The sequence below is a fragment of the Siphateles boraxobius genome, unplaced genomic scaffold (genome assembly GCF_051911475.1).
Source record: "Siphateles boraxobius isolate OS27281-9 unplaced genomic scaffold, OSU_SipBor_1 6, whole genome shotgun sequence".
NCBI classification, from domain to species: Eukaryota; Metazoa; Chordata; class Actinopteri; order Cypriniformes; family Leuciscidae; genus Siphateles; species Siphateles boraxobius.
Window position 1 is genome coordinate 7,435,539 of NW_027509186.1, and position 22,155 is coordinate 7,457,693.

Below are 22,155 nucleotides of genomic sequence, written 5' to 3' on the forward strand. Positions count from 1 at the left end.
AAGTTCCCATGATATAAAAATAGAAAGTGCTTGTTTATAAATGAGTTGAAAAGAAGAAAATCAAGGATTAATGAATCGATTCGACGGAGCTGGAAAAACTCCCCAATATGCACTACCGTTTGCCGATGGCAAATGTAATAATTCGATGGAATAATTTTCAAAACATTTTTTTTTCTAGCTGATGAACCGTAAAAACATTGACAGACAATCAGAATCCATCTGACTTTGAGCATTTGAGTTGCACGCGGCAAAACTGCAGTGCATCCTTTAATAAATAGTTATAGTTCTTGGTGTGAATGGGTGTGAATTCAGGTTTCAGCAGTCTGTCCTGTGAATGCATGTGTAGGCTATACAAAGAAAATAAGTGTCTTTTAAACTGCAACTAAGCAAGTCGAAGGCAAGGCAACAGTGGCATGAAACCCAAACTCAATCAGGTGACAGAAATGGCCAACAGTATGAACAGCAATGAATATAAATTATCTTACAAAGTCTTGATCCCATTTTTTTGGGTACAGTAGACAGAATAATCATGCAATGTTTGCCTTTGAAAAATACCTTCACAGAAAAAAGACACATTCAGTTCAGCATTTCTTAACACATCTCGTCTCTACAACATATTACATTTTTTTTTTAGGTGAACGCATCTCAAAAACAATTTATATGTTGCATGGACTCTATTTCAGGACCATATTCTAGGATTGTTTGTATTACAACATTATTTTCATGACAATTAAACACATTTCCTTCCCTGTCTACTCATGTTACTGTAACAAGCAAAATGCCATACCTTTTATTTTTAAGGGAAGAAACAACAATATTATCAAAATGTTTATATATATACATCTTGATAGTGTTTTAGTACTGAACTTTATTTGTTAATTTTATATTAATTTAAATGTTGTGTGGTAATAATTACTGAAGACCATTACAGCAAATTGAAAGGGATTGTCCTTTTTTCTGTTGATTTTGGGGTGTAATATTGCCCTGTCTTCTTGAGATTTACCCAAAAACACATTTGCAAACATACCAGTTCCTCATAACATGAAACCCTTCTTGATATTTTCACACAAGCAGTCTTTACCTAGCGAGACAATTTTATACAGCTAATTTTGCTTGGTTGTAGTGAAACAGACAGAGCTAATTACACTGAAAGATAGTAAGACAAACACAACTATAGTTCTATGTCTGTGAAACTGTCAGCTGTTTCTCAAGCATGTGTCAGGCAGGTTTGCACACGCCACAGTGCTTCAGGAGAAAACCTACAAGCATCCATCTTCAGTGCGTGAGAAGGGTCTCACACCACGCTCCCTCAGCGTCCCATCATAACATATGAGGAATAAATTCCAATGAGTTTGCCAGGATCTTTCTTTAAGCCGTCCAGGAAAAAAGCAGATGCCATATTAATGTACACATGCACGCACGCACGCACGCGCACACGCACACACACGCACGCACACACACACGCGCACACACACACACACAGGCACACGCACATGCATGCATAGTGCTTGGTGCCAGCACTACACTATATTAATATATTCCTCTGTATATCATTCATCCTTAAAGTAGTAGGAGGCCAACATGAGTCCACGTAGAGGCCTCATCAGAAAACAAATCTTTTAAGATATCATCTGCTGCTAACAAAAATATATGTGTGGGTGTCATATATGTGTGGGTCGGGAAGTAATGTAGGATTGCATTCCTCCACCACAATCACAGATTTTTTGCCATAGATATCAGATATTTTATATTTTATTCAAGACAAGCTGAATTTCATGCATTCAGTTTAATGTAATCTTTTCGTAACGCTTTATTTCGACGGTCCACTTTAGACATTCTACTTATAAGTAATAATACTAATTAGAGTTAGTTGACTTCCCAGTGGGCATATGATGTCAATTTAACATCAATATTACATCAAACATTATGTCAAAACGACATCACGAAATAGGTCAAAAATGAAAGTCATATTGACGTCAAAGTGTCGATGTCAATTTGAAGTCAAGATTTTGACCTCTGCTGATGTCAGTGATTGAGTGATGATTGGCCAATATTAAAGACACCTGATGTTAACAAGCAAAATCAGTGAAGGAGAAAATCACTATTTTAAGTCACCATTTTGGTGATCAATGTTTGCTTTAGTTGAGCTCTTGATTCTAAAGTTTTTAAATTTAGATTGTGTTTGGCTGCTGAAACTGTGTGATGAATAGCCAGATGAACAAAGAGTGAAGGTGATCCGATTGTGTTGGTTATGTTTTGACACAATTATCATTAGACCTGAATCACTGAACTCATTTAGAGCCTGATCTCTGATTTATATTTATATGGGTAATTACAGCATCACGGTATTCTAGCACAAGATCCAACATTTTCAAAATAATCCAAAGGACTTCTTAAAAGTTGGTCTGATAAAAAAAAAAAAAAAAACTTCCTTTTCAGGACACACAGACATCAATAATCAGTGTATGAATCTCAACAATGGTGACAAACAGAATATTCAATTAGGAAAAGGAAATTACTAAGACAATTCAGATCATAATTTATTCATACCGCAAAGCATGACGGGAGCCATTAATGAGTTTTGATTGGTGGCACCCAGAATGCACTGCAACTTATTACTGTCACCATTGTTGAGATTCACAGGCTGATTATTGATGTCAGTGTTTCTAAATAATTTTTTTTTCAAAATCTCCCAATCAGAAAATCTTTTAAGAAATATTTTGGATTATATTAAAAATGCTTATAATTGTAATTAACAAGTTAAAGACACTCTATATGACCTGGGTGATTATGTCAAAACATAACCACAAGCTGATCATCTCTTCTCAATGTTCATCTGGCAGTGACATTTACAACAGCCAAACAAAATTGAAATATTTTTTGTTTAGGGGTCAAGAGCCAAACTAAAGCAAACACTGATCACCAAAATGGTGGCTTTAAAAATGTATTTTCTCCTCTGGTGATTCTGCTTGTTAACATCAGGTGTCTTCAATAATGGATATCAAAATAGCATTAAAATCCGACGACATAATGTTTGATGTCATAATGATGTTAAATTGATGTCAAGGTGCCCGCTTGGTTGTAGTTGCAAAGTTACTTAGTTAGTAGAATGTCTAAAGTGGACCATTGAATTAAAGTGTTACCAATTTTTTATTTTAAAGGGGACAAAAGAGGATTGTTAAAAAAAAATCCTTTAACTTAGTTAAGTTAACTTAGTGTGATTGCGTAGTTGTACGTCACACGTAGGCTCACTATTGGCCGACGCTGGTCATGTGGGTGATGCGTGTGACGTAAAACAACAGAAGCTTACACTGTTACACTAGTGAACTGACTTGAGGCCCACAGAGAAGGAAATGAATAGTTGAAATAAAGTCGTTATTTTTTTTTTCTGCACAAAAAGTATTCTCGTCGCTTGATTAATAGTTGAAATAAAGTCGTTATTTTTTTTTTCTGCACAAAAAGTATTCTCGTCGCTTGATAAACTTAAGATCAATATAATGGTAAAAGTGTTACCATTTTTTTATTTTAAAGGGGACAGAAGAGGATTGTTAAAAAAAATCCTTTAACTTAGTTAAGTTAAGTTAACTAAGTGTGATTGCGTAGTGCTACGTCACACGTAGGCTCACTATTGGCCGACGCTGGTCATGTGGGTGATGCGTGTGACGTAAAACAACAGAAGCTTACACTGTTACACTAGTGAACTGACTCGAGGCCCACAGAGAAGGAAATGAATAGTTGAAATAAAGTCGTTATTTTTTTTTTCTGCACAAAAAGTATTCTTGTTGCTTGATAAACTTAAGATTGAGCCACTGTAGTCACTTGGACTATTTTAACAATGTCTTTAATAACTTTTCGGGGCTGGCAAGTTTTAATCCCTGAAGAAGCTTATGGAAGAGTGATCCAGCTCTCAGATTTAATCAAAAATATCTTAATTTGTGTTCTGAAGATGAACGAAGGTCTTACGGGGTTGGAACAACATGAGGGTGAGTAATTACTGTCAGAATTTTCATTTTTTGGTGAATTATCCCTTTAATTCTTATTAGTATACCTTTAGTTGGTTTTGGCTGCTGTGACAGTGTGTTTGTTAAATACATTTGCAGTAATAAAAAAAGCTAAAACAAACTGAGATCAGGTGATGGTGGTTACCTTTTGATAGTTTTATAATCATCATGAAGTAGACGGCCATTTGAAACTAAGAATTGTTTTGTGCCATATATTTAGGTTACAACCCCTGTGTTACTGCATCATGAGATCCAGCAGTTTTATAAAAATCAGTAAGAAGACTAACAAACATGAGCACAAAAAGTTATCTTCATTGGCATACAGACACACACAGACATCCATAATCAGCGTATGAATCTCAACAATGGTAACAATCAAAAGTACCTATCTGCAATGAATGCTGGGTACCAGCATAGTAAAAAACTCATTTTTAAAACAAGATTCATGTGCTGATTGTTAGGGTTAGCAGAATCACTGAAGGAAAGAAGAGAACAGAAAAAGAGACGAGCAGAAACACAAGAACTACAACTGACTTCAGCCACAGTCTTAGATAAAATCAACTGAAGATAAAAGAGATTAAATCTCTGAAGATCTCAGCAGAGGAGGATTAAACAACTCCACAAACAGCATTACCAACCTCACTTATTACTAACCAGACTGACTTTATTTCTGTCAGACATCTACAGAAGCTCTTATTGAGAATTAACAGAGGTTTACCTCTGTGTCTAATTTAATTAGTGATTAGTGTTTCCATTAGTCGGGTTTCTTAACTCTTATTTTATCTTTTGTCTTTTTTTGGCTGCTGTGACAGTGTGTTTGTCATTTGCAGTACCAAAGAAAGCTAAAGTGAAATGAGGTCAGGTGATGAAGGTTATCTGTTGATGGTTTTATAATCACCAGGAAATAGCGTGATTCATTGATTTTAATGTAACAAATAAGTTGTTCCGCTTATACATTCATACTATAAACTCTGTATTATTGCAGTATGAGATCCAGCAGTATTATAACAATCAGTTAAAGATTTGAATAAACATGAGCACATAAAATTAACTTTGCTGGCAAACACACCTATCAACAATCAGCACATGAATCTCAACAATGGTGACAATCAACAAAATATTCTTCATCTTCTTCTTTGGGGTTTTATGGCGGTTGGCTTCCAAAGTGTTGCATTACCACCACCTACTGAATTGAATAGTTTTCCCAGTGCATCATATTTACAGTGACCACCCTAAAGTTCACTGCCCGTTCTATATGTCATACTCAATGGTCTGAGATGGTATAAATTCTTTCCTCGGCGTATTATCTAATTCTTCTCCTGATATGTCCTTAATGTCCAAGAATCTTCTAGCCGCATCCAACACCATCTTGATCCTCTCTTATTTGCCTTTAATTTCCACAGCACAATTGACCACCATAGCAATAAATGCTAGAAATCGCTTCTTGTCCATGCAAATAACATTATTCTGGTCATCTCCCTTCTTTTCCTGCTCCTGTTCTGTTTGCAGTACTACTTGTTCCTTTCTTTCCAGTCTCTTGGTAGCTTCTGCGTATGTTAGCTCTTCATCTGCTCTGATTTTACTCACTTTTACCTGTTTAATTTTTTCAGGACATTGCATTGACCAAGCATGGTGATTTCCCGAACAGTAAATGGATTTTACTTGTTCCCCTTCTCACTCCCCTCTTTCACAAGTATTTTTCCCACATCTCCCACATCTCCTGACTCCTCTACACACTGCAGCCACATGTCCATACTCCTGACAGCAAAAGCACCTTAATGGAGCTCTTTCATAAGACCTCACCCTGTAGCATATATAGTCTAAGTATATCCTCTCTGGCAAATCTCCCACAAAAGTCAGACACACAGAAGTACGTTGTTCCCTTTCTCCTTGACGGAATCTTGTCAGTCTTCTGGCCTCACAAACTCCTTCAATGGCCCGAAACTCCTCGTCTTCCACTGACAGCGGTATGCCACTTACTACTCCTTTCTTTTTTTGTTCTGTCCTGAGTGGGAAGCATTTCACAGCGCTGTAATCTTTATACACCTTAATCCTTAGAGCTTGTTCTCTCTGATGCCTTGACACGCAGTCAATAATAACCATCCCACTCCTATCTCCGAGTTTCTTTCCAACGAATCTTCCAACCTTGTGCGAATCCTTGAAGATCCCGTCGCTTCTTGTTACTGCTATCATACCTACTTGATATCTCTCAACAGTTCTTCTTGTCTGGCTTCCGTCACTTGAAACACTTTTCTTTTTCCTTTTCCTGTTCTCAACTCCTCTTGTGTCTTCTTCAATTCCCTCGCTCTCGTCTGACTCCATTTTCAGCGTTCCATTTAAGACACTGAAAGCTGAAACCCCGTCATGTCATCTCACGATTTTTCCTTATTCATGAACATATGTACCAAACCAAAAACTCTTGGAGATCAGTATTATTTGAAGTCTACAAGTGTCTTTGATCTCCCAACAAAATATTCAGATAAACAGATAAATTTTGAACATCACAAAAAAAGCTGTTAAATGTCACAACAAAAACAACAGTAAAAAAATAAAAGCAAATATTTAGAATTAAACAAAATAATAGGAAAATTCAGCTGCATAATTTATTCATGTTGCAATGCATGCTGAGAGTTTTGTACTATGCTGGTACAGCGGACAAACAGACCAGCTCTTCGTGTGCTATGGTGGCTAGTCAGCCACCATAGCGCACGAAGAGCTGGTCTGTTTGTCTTCTGTACCAGCATAGTACCAGCATAGGGACGTGCAAACCCTAAGGGGCGGTTTCCCGGACAGAGATAAAGCCTAGTCCTAGGCTACACTAAAATGGCCCTTTAAACCAGATTAACAGAAATCTGCTTTCTCTGTCATGGCTTTAAATAGTAGTTTAGTCCAGAGTTTAATTATATAATTTCCTGGAGGAAGACTAGAGTTACTCCAGGACTAAATTGAGGCTTAAATTAAAAGGCAGGTTTAACTTCAGATTAACTTTGTGTTTCAAAGAATATACCTGCATTACTTGGATACACACACACACACACACACACACACACACACACACACACACGCGCACACACACGCGCACACACACACACACACACACACACACACACACACACACACACACACACACACACACACACACACACACACACACACACACACACACACACATATCATTTAAACAATTAATTTTGTTTTAACACCATTCTATCGGGTTTCTTGTTCAAAATGTTTTTATTTTGAAATATGTTTCAATCTAGTGACCCAGTCATACAGGACATTCACTTCCCATCATGCTTTGCACAGGGCTGAAATGGAAATTTTGAAATAAAGTGATATTTTATGACATTTTTTTAGCAAGATGAGAAAATGGAGAGACTTGTTAATGTTTAATGTTCTATTATTATGTTGGTATTTAAAAGTTTCTGTTATGTTAGTATTTTTGGGGGTTACCATTGTGGTGAAGTGTTGAGCCTGTGCTTGACAAGGACCTGCTACCAATAATTCTATTTGTATTAATAATAAAGCAATCACTATGGTAGTACTCTAATTGAAACTAGAATTTGTTCTAGACTGCCAACACCAAATTTATAAAGAAGTGTTGTAGTAAGTTTGTTATGTAAATCACAGGAATAAACAAGCAGCATTAATTATAGAGTTATTTGAATAATTCATAATAATTGAAAACCATTAATGAACACCATTGGTTAGTTGTGCATCGTTGATTTAAAGAAAATAATAATTATATATATATATATATATATATATATATATATATATATATATATATATATATATATATATATAAAATTTTTTTTTTTTTTAAATCAACGATGTACAACTTGAACCAATGTGTTCATTAACGTTTTTTCATTAATGGTTTTCAATTATTATGAATTATTCAAATAACTCCATAATTAATGCTGCTTGTTTATTCCTGTGATTTCCATAGCAAACTTACTATAACATTTCTTTATAAATGTGGTGTTGGCAGTCTAGAAGCATTTCTAGTTTCAACTAGAGTACCACCATACATACGAAGATCATATATACATATATATAATCATTACAAACAGATTTCCCAGCATTTATTTTATTTTATTCTCCAGGCTTAATTTGAACCCTGTCCGGGAACTGGAGGTTTAAACACTGGCATCATTAATCAGCCTGTGAAACTTAACAATGGTAACAATAATAAAGCATGTTGCATTCTGGGTCCCACCAATCAAAACTCATTCATGGCTCCCATCATGCATTGCGGTATGAATAAATTATGATCTGAATTGTCTTAGTAATTTCCTTTTCCTAATTGAAAGTTCTGTTTGTCACCATTGTTGAGATTCATAGACTGATTATTGATGTCTGTGTGTTCGGAAAAGGACGTTTTTTTTTTATCAGAACAACTTTTAAGAAGTCCTTTGGATTATTTTGAAAAAGTTGGATCTTGAAGATCCAAGATACAAGATCCAACTTTTTCAAAATAATCCAAACGACTTCTTAAAAGTTGTTCTGATAAAAAAAAATTCTTCCTTTTCCGCACAGCTGTAGATTCACTGTGATGCTGTAATTAACAATTTACATTTAAGTCAGAGATTAGGCTCTAAATGAGTTCAGTGATTCAGGTCAAATGATGATTATGTTAGGATATAACCAACACAACCTTTTCTCTTTGCTCTGGCTGTTATAACTCAGTTACAACAGCCAAAAAAAGTCTAAAGTTAACAATTTAAGGGTCAACTGGGCAACTAAAGCAAACACTGATCTCCATAATGGTGACTTAAAATAGTGATTTTCTCCTTCAGTGATTCTGCTTGTTAACATCAGGTGTCTTCATTGATGGCCAATTATCACTCAATTAATCACGTAATTACCTGATTAACTTTAATACTGCTTCAGGGTTCATTTAACACTCTTGAGTGTGGAGTCAAATAAATAGAGAAATTGTGTTCAGAAGATGTTGGCTACTTGATGATGATAAAGACATGATCATCATGTAATGTTTGATTCGCTGATCATATTCACAATCTACTCTTTTAGATAACATGTTAATAATTTCACATTATTGATTGTAATAGTCCTGTGATTGTCCAGCAGTGCAAATATCTTAATAATGGTGGCATGCCGTGTGTCGCAATGCAATGCACCAATCTGGGTGCGTCATACAAAACTCATGTATGGATCCCAGAATGCATTGTGGCATTAAACATGTCACCATTGTTGATATTAATTTGCTGATTATTGATATCTGAGTGAGTGTGACAGATTCTGGAGTTCAAAATGTTTAGTGGAAAATGTAGAGTTACAGGCTTGCAAATAATAATACAAAATGATAGCATCTCAAAAGATTAAATTCCAGATGGCATCAATGAAACAATATGATGATTTTATCTTTATCATCAAGTAGACAATATCATCTGATCACATTTTCTTCTGCTTCCCTTGCCATAACAAACACAGTTACAATAGCCAGAGAAAAACTAATGTTAAAAAGTCGAGCCAAACTACCCAACTAAAGAAATACAGATCACCATAATGGTGACTTCAAACCAAACTATTATTTTCAATCAAACATCAACATCTAAACCTAATCTTAAGAAGAACTTCTGTAGACGTCTGGCAGAAATAAAGTCAGTCTGGTTAGTACTTAGTGAAGCTGGTAATGCTGTGGAAGATTTAATTTGCTGCCATGCATTTCACCCTTTTTTTTCAGTGCGGTGCTTATTTCAACCAAAATTCAACGTCTATCTGATGTTGGAGCTTGACGTCAATCAAACGTTGGGTTTAGACGTCGACCCAACTTTCATTTTCAACCAAAATATAAAGTCTGACTGGCATTGGATTAGTTGGAGTCCAACGTTTTCTGGAAGTCATGTTGATGTACTGTGTTTGCTGGGAAGAGGCACAACTTAGAGTGTCACATACATTGGCAGTATATAAGTAATAAGTACATTGGCATTCTGCATGTGTGTGCAGGTCAGCCACCTGGGGATACAGTGAAGCCGCTGGCAGGACGGGCTCTGAGATGGGCCATGCAGGATTGGCAGATTTCTCAAGATCCCACGGGAGGATCCCTCATACCCCACTACTGCCAGGGTTTCTTTGATGCCGTCACCATGGGTAAGAACTGGACATTTTAATTGATACATTAACGCTTTCCTCAAACTGTGTAAAAGTGTTGTTTTTCTGTAGATGAAAATGGGACAGTGCTGGTGTTTCGAGGCCATCATTTCTGGCCGGTGTCTAATGGCAGTGTGAGCGATCCTCTTCCGCTTCGGGCTCGCTGGCCGCAGCTGCCGTTGGCTATTGAAGCAGCTGCTTTCTCCCCTCTGGACAACAAACTCTACTTCTTTAAAGGTAAATACCTCAGGAGTTCAGACCGTTACCCTAACACAGGTAATACATTATCCAGGGCAGTCACCCATGTTCCAGAGTGCAGTTTTGTCCAAGGTGCATCTGGTTTCATGGTGGTATAGTGTATCTTTAGTGTATATGTTTACCCAATTACAAAACCTGCTTTTGGGGATTTGAAGGTTGATACTGGATTCAGTTTTAAATTCAAAATTGGATTGCATTTCTCTTGCATGTCTATTTTACTTCCATAACTTGGAGAATAGTTTGGAAATATGACACATTATGTCAGGACTAAAGTAAAGCCATTTCAGAAAGAGCAAGTTTTACATTTAGATTACAAAGGCAAATAGTTTCTTTTAAACAATAGGAGCAGGAACCAGCATAAAAAAGTAACTACTTTAAGTTTAATTTTTCCTAAATGTTTATTCAAGTTAGTTATTATTATAACTGTGAAAGTTCTGATCCAATCTGACTTCTGACCTATAATGCTGCCTGAATCATAATCATACACTGTTCGATCATTGGCCAGAGGAGGACTGGCCCCCCGACTGAGCCTGGGTTCTCCCAAGGTTTTTTTCTCCATACTGTCACTGATGAAGTTTCGGTTTTTTGCCACTGTCGCCTTTCTTCGCCTTTCTTTGCCTTTGTCATCATTGGCTTTTGGCTTGCTTAGTTGGGGACATTTAATGTTATATTTAACAATATTATTACAACATTATGTTCCTGTTATCTCTGTAAAGCTACTTGGAAACAATCTGTATTGTAAAAAGCACTATATAAATAAAGGTGACTTGACTTGACTATCCAGGTGAACAGATTTGGCTTGTTGTTCTTGAAAGGGGGGGGCTCAGTCCTGAGACTCAACTACACAGCAAAATCCCCAGTGTTAAATCAACACTGTTCAGAGCACATTATGGTACCACTCTTAAGAGTGTAACACTGAAGCAGTGGTAAAGTTAATGAGATAATTAAGTGATTAATTGAGTGATGATTGAGCATTAGTGATGAACACCTACTGTTAACAAGCAGAATCACTGAAGGAAAGAGAAAAACAAGAACTACAACATTAAATCTCTGAAGATCTCAGCAGAGGAGGATTAAACAACTCCACAAACAGCATTACCAGCTTCACTTATTAGTAAACAGATTTACTTTATTTCTGTCAGACGTCTACAGAAGTTCTTATTGAGAATTAACAGAGTTTTAACTCTGTTGTTTCATTTGAAGTTACCATAGCAGTGATTAGTGTTTCCATTAGTTGGGCTCTTAACTCTTATTTGATATCATTTGGCTGCTGTGACGGTGTGTTTGTTAAACACATTTGCAGTAGCAAAAGAAGCTAAAGTGAAATGAGATCAGGTGATGATGATGGTTAACTTTTAATGGATTTCTAAGCATCATGAAATAGTGATGTTGTTTGAATCTAACCAAATCTTACAATTTTATTTTGAACCATTCATAAATTAATGACTAATATATTACAACTCTGCATTCAATTAGTATGAAGAAATCAGATTTTAACAACCATGAGTACAACAAAATATTCTCTAGAGTAATGACACACAGACATCAACAATCAGCACATGAATCTCAACAATGGTGACAATCAAAAGTGCCATGCTGCAATGCATTCTGGGTACCAGCATAGTACAAAACTCCCAGCATGCACTGCAGCATGAATAGATTATACAGCTGCATAGTCCTATTATTTTGTTTAACCTTAAATATTTGCTTTTATTTTTTGCTGTTGTTTTTGTAGTGACATCTAGTAGCTTTTTGTGATGTTCAGAGTTGATGTTATCTGAATTATCAGAGTTATTATCTGAATATTTTGTTGATTGTCACCATTGTTGAGATTCATACACTGATTGTTGATATCTGTGAATGTTTATACTAACATATTCATTTTTGTTTGTTCATGTTTGTTAAAATCTTCTAAATGACTGTTGCAATATTGCTGGACCTAATACAGCAAGACATAATTTGTTATGCAAGCTAAAAAAAGATAGTTAATAACAGAATTGTTAAATTCCATTGACATTGATGTTATTTCATGATGATAATAAAACCATCAACAGAAAAACAACCAAGGTGACAACTTGAGTTACAAGTGTACTGTATGTTTGTGGATAAGGCTGCTTTCCATCTTTATATTTAGAGCTATGTGATAACAGACTAGATAACACATTTTGCGACAATATAAACTATTTTCTAGTATAATTAATTTACGTGAGTGTACTCTATGCATATACAGTTGGAGGGACTATATATCAAACTTTTAATAAATTGCCTGGCAATTATATATAATTAGCATTTTGCGACAATATAAACAATCAAGCAGTTAAGATTTGCTATAGAGTATATCAGTTTACATGAGTGTGTATCTGGGTATAGTATTTGATATACTAGTATTTGTATAATTCATTATTATTAATTTGTTAATAAAACCTGAAGTAAAGGTGTTATGAATGAGGTCCACTAGAGGCAAGCTGGTTGAGAACCCAAATGCAACTTTACTTCAAAACATAATCAAACATAAAACAAAGGCATGGCCAGGCATGAAACAGAAACAAGAAAAACTACGACAGGAAACCTGGAAACTCAAAACAAAGACAAGAACCTGGACAAGAAACATGCAATACTCGACCATGACACAGGGCGCAAACATGAGGACTTATGCCACATTTACACATAGCCGGGCATTTAGAGAAACGTATATTTCCCCCCCCTTTGTTTTCAATAATAACATTGTGCACACAACATCGTTTTCAAAAGAGTTGTCATTTACATCAAACCGCATAAATACGCCGTCGAGCGCCATCATAACTATGCCAAACTGGGCGCTCACATGACGTTAAGCATTTTCTGGCGCATAATGTGACGTTTGAGAACCTAAAACCCCGTTTCTCCAAGTTGACACGGCAACACATAACTGGCGTTATCTGAAATCTCCACTTTGGCCGGAGTCTTAGAAATAATCGTTTTCTGTGATAAAAACGGGGTTTTCGTGTAAATGAGAGGCCAAACCACAGGGATATATCTGTGTCTTGCCTTTGTGTAAACGGGGCATTAAATACACAGACTGATTACTAGACAAGGGACACCTGTGTACAATCATCAGACGATTAACAATCAGGGAATCACATGACAAGACATAGAAGCATGACAATGACAAATACAAGAAACAAAACCCAAACCGTGACAAAAGGTAATTTTTAGGTAAACTATTCCTCTAAAGATGCATATTCTCAACACATCTCTATGTTTTTTCTCCTGGTAGGGAGACGGATGTGGCGTTTCTCAGGCTCTGGTCTGGACCCTGGATTCCCCAGGAAGAACCATAAACTGGGCTTGCCGTCGCACCCTGACTGTGCCTTCTTCTACCAGCCTCTGGGCCACATGGTGCTCTTCAAAGGGTCCCGCTACTTTGTCTTGAACCTGGAGTCTCTGAGCATTGAGCCGTACTACCCTCGTGCTCTGAGGGACTGGAAGGGGATTCCCCGCGGGGTGAACGGCGCCTTGACTCGGCCCGATGGAAAACTGTACTTCTTTAAAGAGCAGCAGTACTGGAGGTTTGATCCTGGGAAGCTGACCATCACTGCGACTGGACAGTGGGAAGAGAGGCTGCCATGGATCGGCTGCCACACGACCCCATCATCATGAGCTTCTCTGACTAGAGAAGGCAGGCAAACTAGATTCACAATATTAAGAGGCGTTTGGGACATGTGCAATTAATGTGAGGCCTAAAGGTTTTGCCTGGAAAAAGGACAGAAAAACATCTTTCTCTGTTGCTGTCTACAAATGCAAATTGAAGTACACTGGCGGTCAAAGTTCCCAAAAGTTGGGAATAATTAAAGTCCCCCTGTGATGAAAATCAAGCTTTAAATGTTGTTTATATGTCAATCTTTAATATGCTTTAAGACAAACCATGTGTAAATTCACAAGTCAACACCATTACTGAGTATTTTCTCCTTAAAGCTACAATATGTAATTTTTTCGCATTTTCAAAACAATAACAAAGATGAAGCTTGATGACGCTCTGAAGGAGACTGGAACGATGGGAGGTGTTGTTTTCACCGTCCAGAGATTAAATCACGAATCATATAAATTATATATCAGCTAATAAACTAGTTTTTGTACCTGTACGTTTGATCACACTATGTTATGTCATCGTAATGAATTAGCTGCCAGGAACGTGAAATGTAATGCTATATTAGCCTGTTACTAATATGTGACTATTTGTCAAATGCTGCGCAGTTTTACACGTTTTAAACAATCGTACTAAAAGGAAATTTGAACAAACCCACAGTATTTCCAAGTAATGGCTAAATATTTTTGTGCAACACATAGGCTACTTAATTTTACTGCCATAGACTTGGTCATCAGACTTGATAAAAGAACTGAAGTACAAACAAAGCGCAGTATAAAAGTGTACAATAAATAATATATAGCCTATTTGCCTACCTATCTATTAAAACACATGTGAGAGCGGAGTCTCTGTGGACAGATCAAGTCCAAGTTTGTTGTGAAGCTTTCCCCATCCTAAAAACGCCACGCCGATAATGCTCCTTGTTTTATTTCTCTTGTTTTCCCAAAGCCTGCTTGCCTAAGTTGATCTATGTTTAAGTTTTTTTGGATTTTCTGTACTCGCCCATCTAATCGTGAACAATGATGTCTGAACGCCACAACAGCGGCGTGCGAGATATTGTATCATAGATATGCATACACATAGATCCCTCATTAGCGGCTTACGTATAGCTAATGTCTCTATGGTTTCTACAAGTGGAAACGTCTACGGTTACGTATGTAACCCTCGTTCCCTGAGTAGGGAACGGAGACGTTACGTCGGATGACGACGAATGGGGTTTCGCTTAGAAAGCCTATCAACTTCGAGTATTACAAAACGAGCCAATGGCAAAGAAATGCCATGGGTCTGCGGAATTTGCATGGCGTAACTCCGCCCCACCTCGTGGGTATAAAAGGAGGAAGCCGGCAGCAAGCAGATATGTTTCTTCGCTGAGGAGCCAAGACTGAGCTCAGGCGATCCCCGCGGTACAGCGGAAAGTGGCAGGCAGACGTAACGTCTCCGTTCCCTACTCAGGGAACGAGGGTTACATACGTAACCGTAGACGTTCCCTTTCGTTGTCACTCCGAGTTACGTCGGATGACGACGAATGGGGTTACCAGTCTAATCACGCCACCTTCTCAGCTGTCTTCCAGTGCCCTGCGTAAATCGAGATCCCTGTCAGCCTGGACAAAGGACTCCATATAACACAGGAATACCAAGGTACACTGGGAAGCATATCCCAAGCTAGGGGAAGTATGCAATTAATGCCAGCCCGGAGGGGGGGGACTTAGAGAATACACATATGACCCGAAGGAAGCATATGGGAAACACTGGGGTGTCCAGCCGCAGGTGGAATATTTCAACCCCAGGGGTGGCAAGGTGGCTTGCCAAGGGAAAGACACACGCTCAGAGAGGCTTACAGTGGAAATACACATGTGGGGGTCGCTCAGAGGAGGGACCATGCACACGGGAGGCACCTAGCCGACGCACAGGCAATAGACACTGGCGCCGACGTCAGGAGTGCTGGAGGAGCTCAGGGCTTTCGGAGAAGCTCACCTGAGAAAAATATCGCACGTATCCAGTCCGTGGAGTGGAATGGCGAGCAAGCGAAGACACCTGAGCGGGTCCGGTACTAGCTGGTTGAAGCGAGTACACGAGAGGACACAGGCTCCACTCGGAGATTATAGAATCTGGCGAATGTGTTAGGTGTCGCCCAGCCTGCAGCTCTGCAGATGTCTGTTAGCGAGGCGCCATGCGCTAGAGCCCAAGAGGACGCCACACTCCGGGTGGAGTGGGCAGTCACACCAAGGGGGCATGGTCGACCTTGCTGCTGGTAAGCCAAAGCAATGGTGTCCACTATCCAGTGAGACAACCTTTGCTTGGAGAGAGCCTTTCCCTTCAGCTTCCCACCATAACAGACAAAGAGCTGGTCTGAGGTCCTGAAACACTGCGTTCTATCTACATAGGCGCGGAGAGCGCGTACTGGACAGAGCAGTGCCAAGGCTGGGTCTGCCTCCTCCGAGGGCAGCGCTTGCAGGTTCACCACCTGGTCCCGAAAGGGAGTGGTAGGAACCTTGGGCACATATCCAGGCCGGGGTCTCAGGATCACGTGAGAGGAAGCCGGCCCAAATTCCAGGCACGCTTCGTCAACGGAGAATGCGTGCAGGTCCCCAACCCTCTTGATGGAGGCCAGTGCAACCAGGAGCGCTGTCTTCATAGACAGGAACTTAAGCTCGACTGATTGCAGGGGCTCAAAGGGAGCACTCTTCAGGGCAGTTAGAACCACTGAGAGGTCCCAAGAGGGAACGAGAGGAGGACGAGGAGGATTTAGTCTCCTCGCTCCTCTCAGGAACCTGATGATCAGGTCGTGCTTCCCTACCGACTTACCTTCGATGAGGTCATGATGTGCGGCAATGGCGGCAACATAGACCTTCAGGGTGGAGGGAGACAGCCTTCGCTCCAGCCCCTGTTGAAGGAAGGAAAGCAAAACACTGATCGAGCATCTCCGGGGGTCTTCTCGGTGAGAAGAGCACCAGTTGACGAAGAGGTTCCACTTCAACGCATAGACGTGTCTCGTGGACGACGCTCTAGCGGAAGTGATGGTAGCCACCACCGCTGGTGGTAGGGTACTCAAACCTGCCTCGTCCCATCCAGGAGCCACACGTGGAGGTTCCAAAGATCGGGACGAGGGTGCCATAGGGTGCCCCGTCCCTGAGAAAGAAGGTTCTTCCTCAGAGGGATCGGCCAGGGAGGTGCTGTCGCGAGGAGTACTAGTTCGGGGAACCAGGTCCGGTTGGGCCAGTAAGGGGCAACCAGAATGACCTGCTCCTCGTCCTCCCTGACCTTGCGCAAAGTGTGCGCAAGAAGGCTCACTGGGGGAAACGCATACTTGCGGCCCTGCGGCCAGCTGTGCGCCAGAGCATCCGTGCCGAGCGTGCCCTCGGTCAGGGAATAGAACTGGGCGCAATGGGTCGAGTCGTGAGAGGCAAACAGATCTATCTGTGCGTCCCCGAACTGGTCCCAAATCAGCTGAACCGACTGGGGATGGAGTCGCCATTCTCCAGGGAGGGGCTGAAGCCGTGAGAGCTCGTCGGCTGCACAGTTCAGCGCTCCGGGAATGAAGATGGCTCGAAGCGACCTCAGATGCTTCTGACTCCATAGGAGGAGGTGGCGAGCGAGTTGTGACATACGGCGGGAGCGTAGACCACCTTGATGGTTGATGTACGCTACAGTGGCGGTATTGTCTGAGCGGACTAGTACGTGTTGACCCCTGAGCAACGCCCGGAAGCGGTGCAGGGCAAGGCGTACTGCCAACAACTCGAGGCAATTGACATGCCACAGCCGCTGGGGTCCTGTCCAGGAGCCCGCAGCAGCATGTCCATTGCACATGGCGCCCCAGCCCGTGGTGGAGGCATCTGTTGAGACAACAACATGCCGGGAAGCTCGTGCCAGGGGGACACCGGCCCTGAGAAAATCGAGGTTCGACCACGGGGTGAAGAACTGACGGCAGGTCGGAGTAACTGGTACTCGGAACGTGCCGTGTTGCCATGCCCACCTCGGGACTCGGTCGCGAAGCCAAAGCTGAAGCGGTCTCATATGAAGCAATCCGAGCGGCGTGACCGCGGCTGCAGATGCCATATGCCCCAGGAGCCTCTGAAAAAGTTTCAGTGGAACCGCACTCTTGCCCTCGAATTGTCTTAGGCAAGTCAGCAGTGACTGCGCGCGCTCGCTCGTAAGCTGCGCGGACATGGCGACCGAGTCGATGTCCATACCGAGAAAAGAGATCCTCTGCACGGGGCAAAGTTTGCTCTTCTCCCAGTTGACCCGAAGGCCCAGACGGGCTAGGTGCCGGAGCACTAGGTCCCTGTGTTCGCAAACCTGATCTCGAGAGTGAGCTAGGATCAGCCAGTCGTCGATATAACTCAGGATGCGAACCCCTTGCTCTCGAAGGGGAACAAGGGCCGCCTCGACGACCTTCGTGAAGATGCGAGGAGACAGGGCTAGCCCGAAAGGGAGAACCGCGTACTGGTATGCCTGCCCCTCGAAAGCAAACCGGAGGAACGGTCTGTGTCGAGGAAGAATGGAGACATGAAAGTAGGCGTCCTTCAGGTCGATCGCTGCAAACCAATCCTGGGGCCGTATGCATTCGAAAACGCGTTTGGCGGTGAGCATCTTGAACGGCATCCGGTGAAGGGAGCGGTTCAGCACGCGCAAGTCCAGGATTGGCCGTAACCCACCGGTTTTCTTGGGGACAATGAAGTAGGGGCTGTAGAAGCCGGACCTCATCTCGGCTGGAGGGACAGTCTCGATTGCACCCTTCGCCAGCAGGGTGGCAATCTCTGCTCTCATGATAGGGGCATTGCCACCGACCAAAGTGGAGCGGACTCCCCTGAAGCGGGGAGGAGACCGGGCGAACTGAATCGCATAGCCGAGCCTGACGGTACGCGCGATCCAGTGGGACAGACGGGGAAGCTCTAGCCAGGCTCCCAGGAACTGAACCAACGGGATCATGCGAGCCACAGGCGTCCCCCCGGAGGGGCAGCGAGGCGGAGTAACTGGCCCAGATGTGGACGGCATAGCGGCCCGGAGAGGGGGCACAGTTAGCAACCGCACCCTGGCAGAGGGGGCCAGGGGAAGACCAGGCTGGTCGTCCCGCGGGGGCCTGCTCTGCCAGGGGTCTGGCGACAGAGGGGGACAGGGGCGAAGCGGTCCGTGGACGGCACGCCGTGTCAACCGCCTCTGGGACAGAGGGGGGCGAGGAGAGCACGGCTTGTGGGCGGCGCTCTGTGTCGCCCGAGAACTCTGTGAGCTCAGGGAAGAGGGGATTGTTTCTGTCTTTAACCACATTAGGGTGCTGCCCACCCGTGGGTGAGCAGCGGGGAGTGGAGAACAAAAGATTCTCCCCCGGCCCTCCACCGGGGGAAGGAGTGGTCCTGCTACCACCTCCTGAGAAACAATCATCATCCCTGAGCAGCCCGTCTCAGGAGCGCCGCTTGGCCCGGCGTTTAGCGGGGGGCGGGGCAGGAGAGGGCTGTGGCGCCTTCTTACGGCTTCCTCCGCGACCGGCCCTGGGTGGAGGCTGCTGCGTGGTCCGGGCGGGAGGGGCGGGAGCCGCAGGAGGGCGCCCTCGGCGGGAAACAGGTCGAGGCGTCTGCCCGGCCGGCAAGGTGGAGGCAGCAGCGGGCCGGCGGGGCAGAATGTGTTTGATGGCCTCGGTCTGTTTCTGGGCAGTTGAAAACTGTTGGGCAAAGTCTTCAACTGCACCGCCGAAGAGGCCGGCCTGGGACAAGGGGGCGTTAAGCAGACGGGTCCGCTCAGCGTCCCGCATGTCAGCCAGGTTCAGCCACAGATGTCGCTCCTGGACCACAGCTGTGGACATCACCAAACCCAGGGAGCGCGCGGTAACCTTCGTCGCCCGGAGAGCAAGGTCGGTCGCGGCGCGCAGCTCATCAAAGAGCCCTGGGTTTGTCCTACCCTCGTGCATGTCTCTGAGCATCTGGGCCTGGTAGACCTGCAGAGTGGCCATAGCATGCAGTGAAGCAGCCGCCTGTCCCGCCGCTCTGTAAGATTTCGCCACCAGGGTCGACGAAAATCTACAGGCTTTGGATGGGTGCTTAGGCTCGCCCCGAGAAGAAGCACTCTGAGGACATAGTTGCATGGCAACAGAGCGTTCAACCGGGGGAAGCCCAGTGTACCCACGGGCAGCTGCCTCATCGAGGGGAGGAAAGGCGGATGAGACCAGCGAGCGGTCCCGAGAAGACAGGGGGGTCTTCCAGGACTTCGAGATCTCATCATGCACATCCGGGAAGAAAGGTATTGGGGTTTGCCGAGGACGAGGGTCGGCGGCCTTACCCAAAAACCAATCGTCCAGCCGCGAGCGCTCAGGACAGGGTGGCTCGCGGCTGCCCAGGAAAGCATGGCCGTCATCTCCGGATCAGACTCGAGCACAGCCGTATGCACACCGGAAGGTGGCAGCTGTGACGAGCCCTCACTTCCAGAAGAGTCAAACCCGCCTAGTGATGCTGCAACAGACATGGCATCTTCCTCTGTAGCTTCAACTGAAGCCCGCGGGCCACCAGAGGGTAGACCCGCGGGAATCAGCAGTTCACTAGCGGGCACCGTCATTGAAGAGGGGGGCTGGGGTCGCGGACACATAGTCGGCGCCTTGTTCCAGACCGTAACCCTCAGATCACCCTGGCCACCAGCCGCAGGACGGGGGGTGGATGAGGGGACTCTCACTCTTGCGAGTTCACGGAGTCTCGACCGTAATGACGCGATGGTCATGTTCCCACAGAGAGAACATGAGTCATCCACGAGCGCTGCTCTAGCATGATCAATGCCCAAACATACTATGCAACGCTCGTGCCCATCAGAGTCCGATACCAATCTGCCGCAACCAGAAGTACACGGGCGAGACATCTTTAAAAAGACGTGCCACGTGTAAGCTCTTTTAGTGAGAGAAAACTCAAGTGTTGAAGCACCCGGGGAGAAACGCACCGACTGGCAGACCACTGCAACAGATCAGCAGGAAGCACGCTCTCGCCGTAGATCGCCGTCACACCAACACTCGAGGTACTCGTTTGTAAAGCTGACAATTCAGAGATGGCTTGTGGAGAGAAGAATACACTTGGCTCCGAAGCGAAAACATATCTGCTTGCTGCCGGCTTCCTCCTTTTATACCCACGAGGTGGGGCGGAGTTACGCCATGCAAATTCCGCAGACCCATGGCATTTCTTTGCCATTGGCTCGTTTTGTAATACTCGAAGTTGATAGGCTTTCTAAGCGAAACCCCATTCGTCGTCATCCGACGTAACTTGGAGTGACAACGAAAGGGAACTGAGGATAGCGCGGATATTACGTCATTGATAGGCTACAATGACCAGGGACGAGCCATTATTAAATCTGGAATTTCACTGGATTTACAAATCCTTGGGAACTTTTAGGATAATGTAAGTACACAACTGCATGAAATATATCACACTATGAAAGTGTTTTTTGAATATTTTATTACAAAAATCTTACATATTGTACTTTTAAAACTGCAGTGAACCAAAGACAGTCTCAAACACAGTTTGATATCGCTGGTGTTTCTGACATCACAAACTACCTTATAACCAATCAGATCAACGTGTGATCGTCAACGAGTGGATCTCTATGCTGAGTGAGTGGAGCTCATTTGCATGTTCATAGAACCACGTATAGGCTAAATGAGGCAAGGGTGTAGAGTTACATTCAAGCTTTTTTGAGGCATGAAGAAATTAATGTCATTTTGCTGATCAAAGATGAGTTTTAGGGGATACAAATTATTGACTAAAAAAATCTTAAAGTCCCCCTGTAATGTTTTCTGGTGTCACTTGATCCTTCAGAAATCATTCTAATAGGACTGAAAACAGTTCAATGTTGAAAAGATCTAGGTGTTGCTAGGCAGTTGCTAGGGTGTTCTGGGTGGTTGCTATGGTATTTTGGGTGGTTGCTATGGTGTTGCTAGGCAGTTGCTAGGCAGTTGCTGGGTGTTCTGGGTGGTTGCTTGGGTATTCTGGGTGATTGCTAGGGCATTGCAAGGCGGTTGCTAGGGTGTTATGACTGGTTGCTAGGGTGTTGCTAGGGTATTCTGGGAGGTTGCTAGGTGCTTCCAAGGATCCTCCAGATTGAGATGTTTCAGAAGCAGCAAGAGTCTTAGACACCAGATCTGGCTAACATACAGCCTCATAAAACAGATGGAAAGTCAATCATATC

At 42.9% G+C, this 22,155-nt stretch overlaps 2 protein-coding genes across 3 annotated transcripts in view; one reads left to right on the plus strand and one right to left on the minus strand.

The window, feature by feature from the left end:
* mmp28 (matrix metallopeptidase 28) overlaps positions 1-14,238 on the plus strand; it is a 37,458-nt gene extending 23,220 nt beyond the window's left edge. For both annotated transcript variants that reach the window (XM_077207566.1, XM_077207567.1), the window contains exons 6-8: positions 9,975-10,118; positions 10,191-10,355; positions 13,633-14,238. In XM_077207566.1, the coding sequence (XP_077063681.1) occupies positions 9,975-10,118; positions 10,191-10,355; positions 13,633-14,015 (692 nt within the window). In that variant the 3' untranslated portion in view covers positions 14,016-14,238. The remainder of the gene's footprint in view (positions 1-9,974; positions 10,119-10,190; positions 10,356-13,632) is intronic.
* The window catches only part of LOC143715794 (uncharacterized), a 168,433-nt gene extending 146,291 nt beyond the window's left edge, over positions 1-22,142 (minus strand). The window contains exon 1 of the mRNA XM_077207562.1: positions 15,512-22,142. Coding sequence (XP_077063677.1) covers positions 17,050-19,383 — 2,334 coding nt within the window. The 5' untranslated portion in view covers positions 19,384-22,142 and the 3' untranslated portion in view covers positions 15,512-17,049. The remainder of the gene's footprint in view (positions 1-15,511) is intronic.
* Positions 22,143-22,155: the final 13 nt, after the last annotated feature.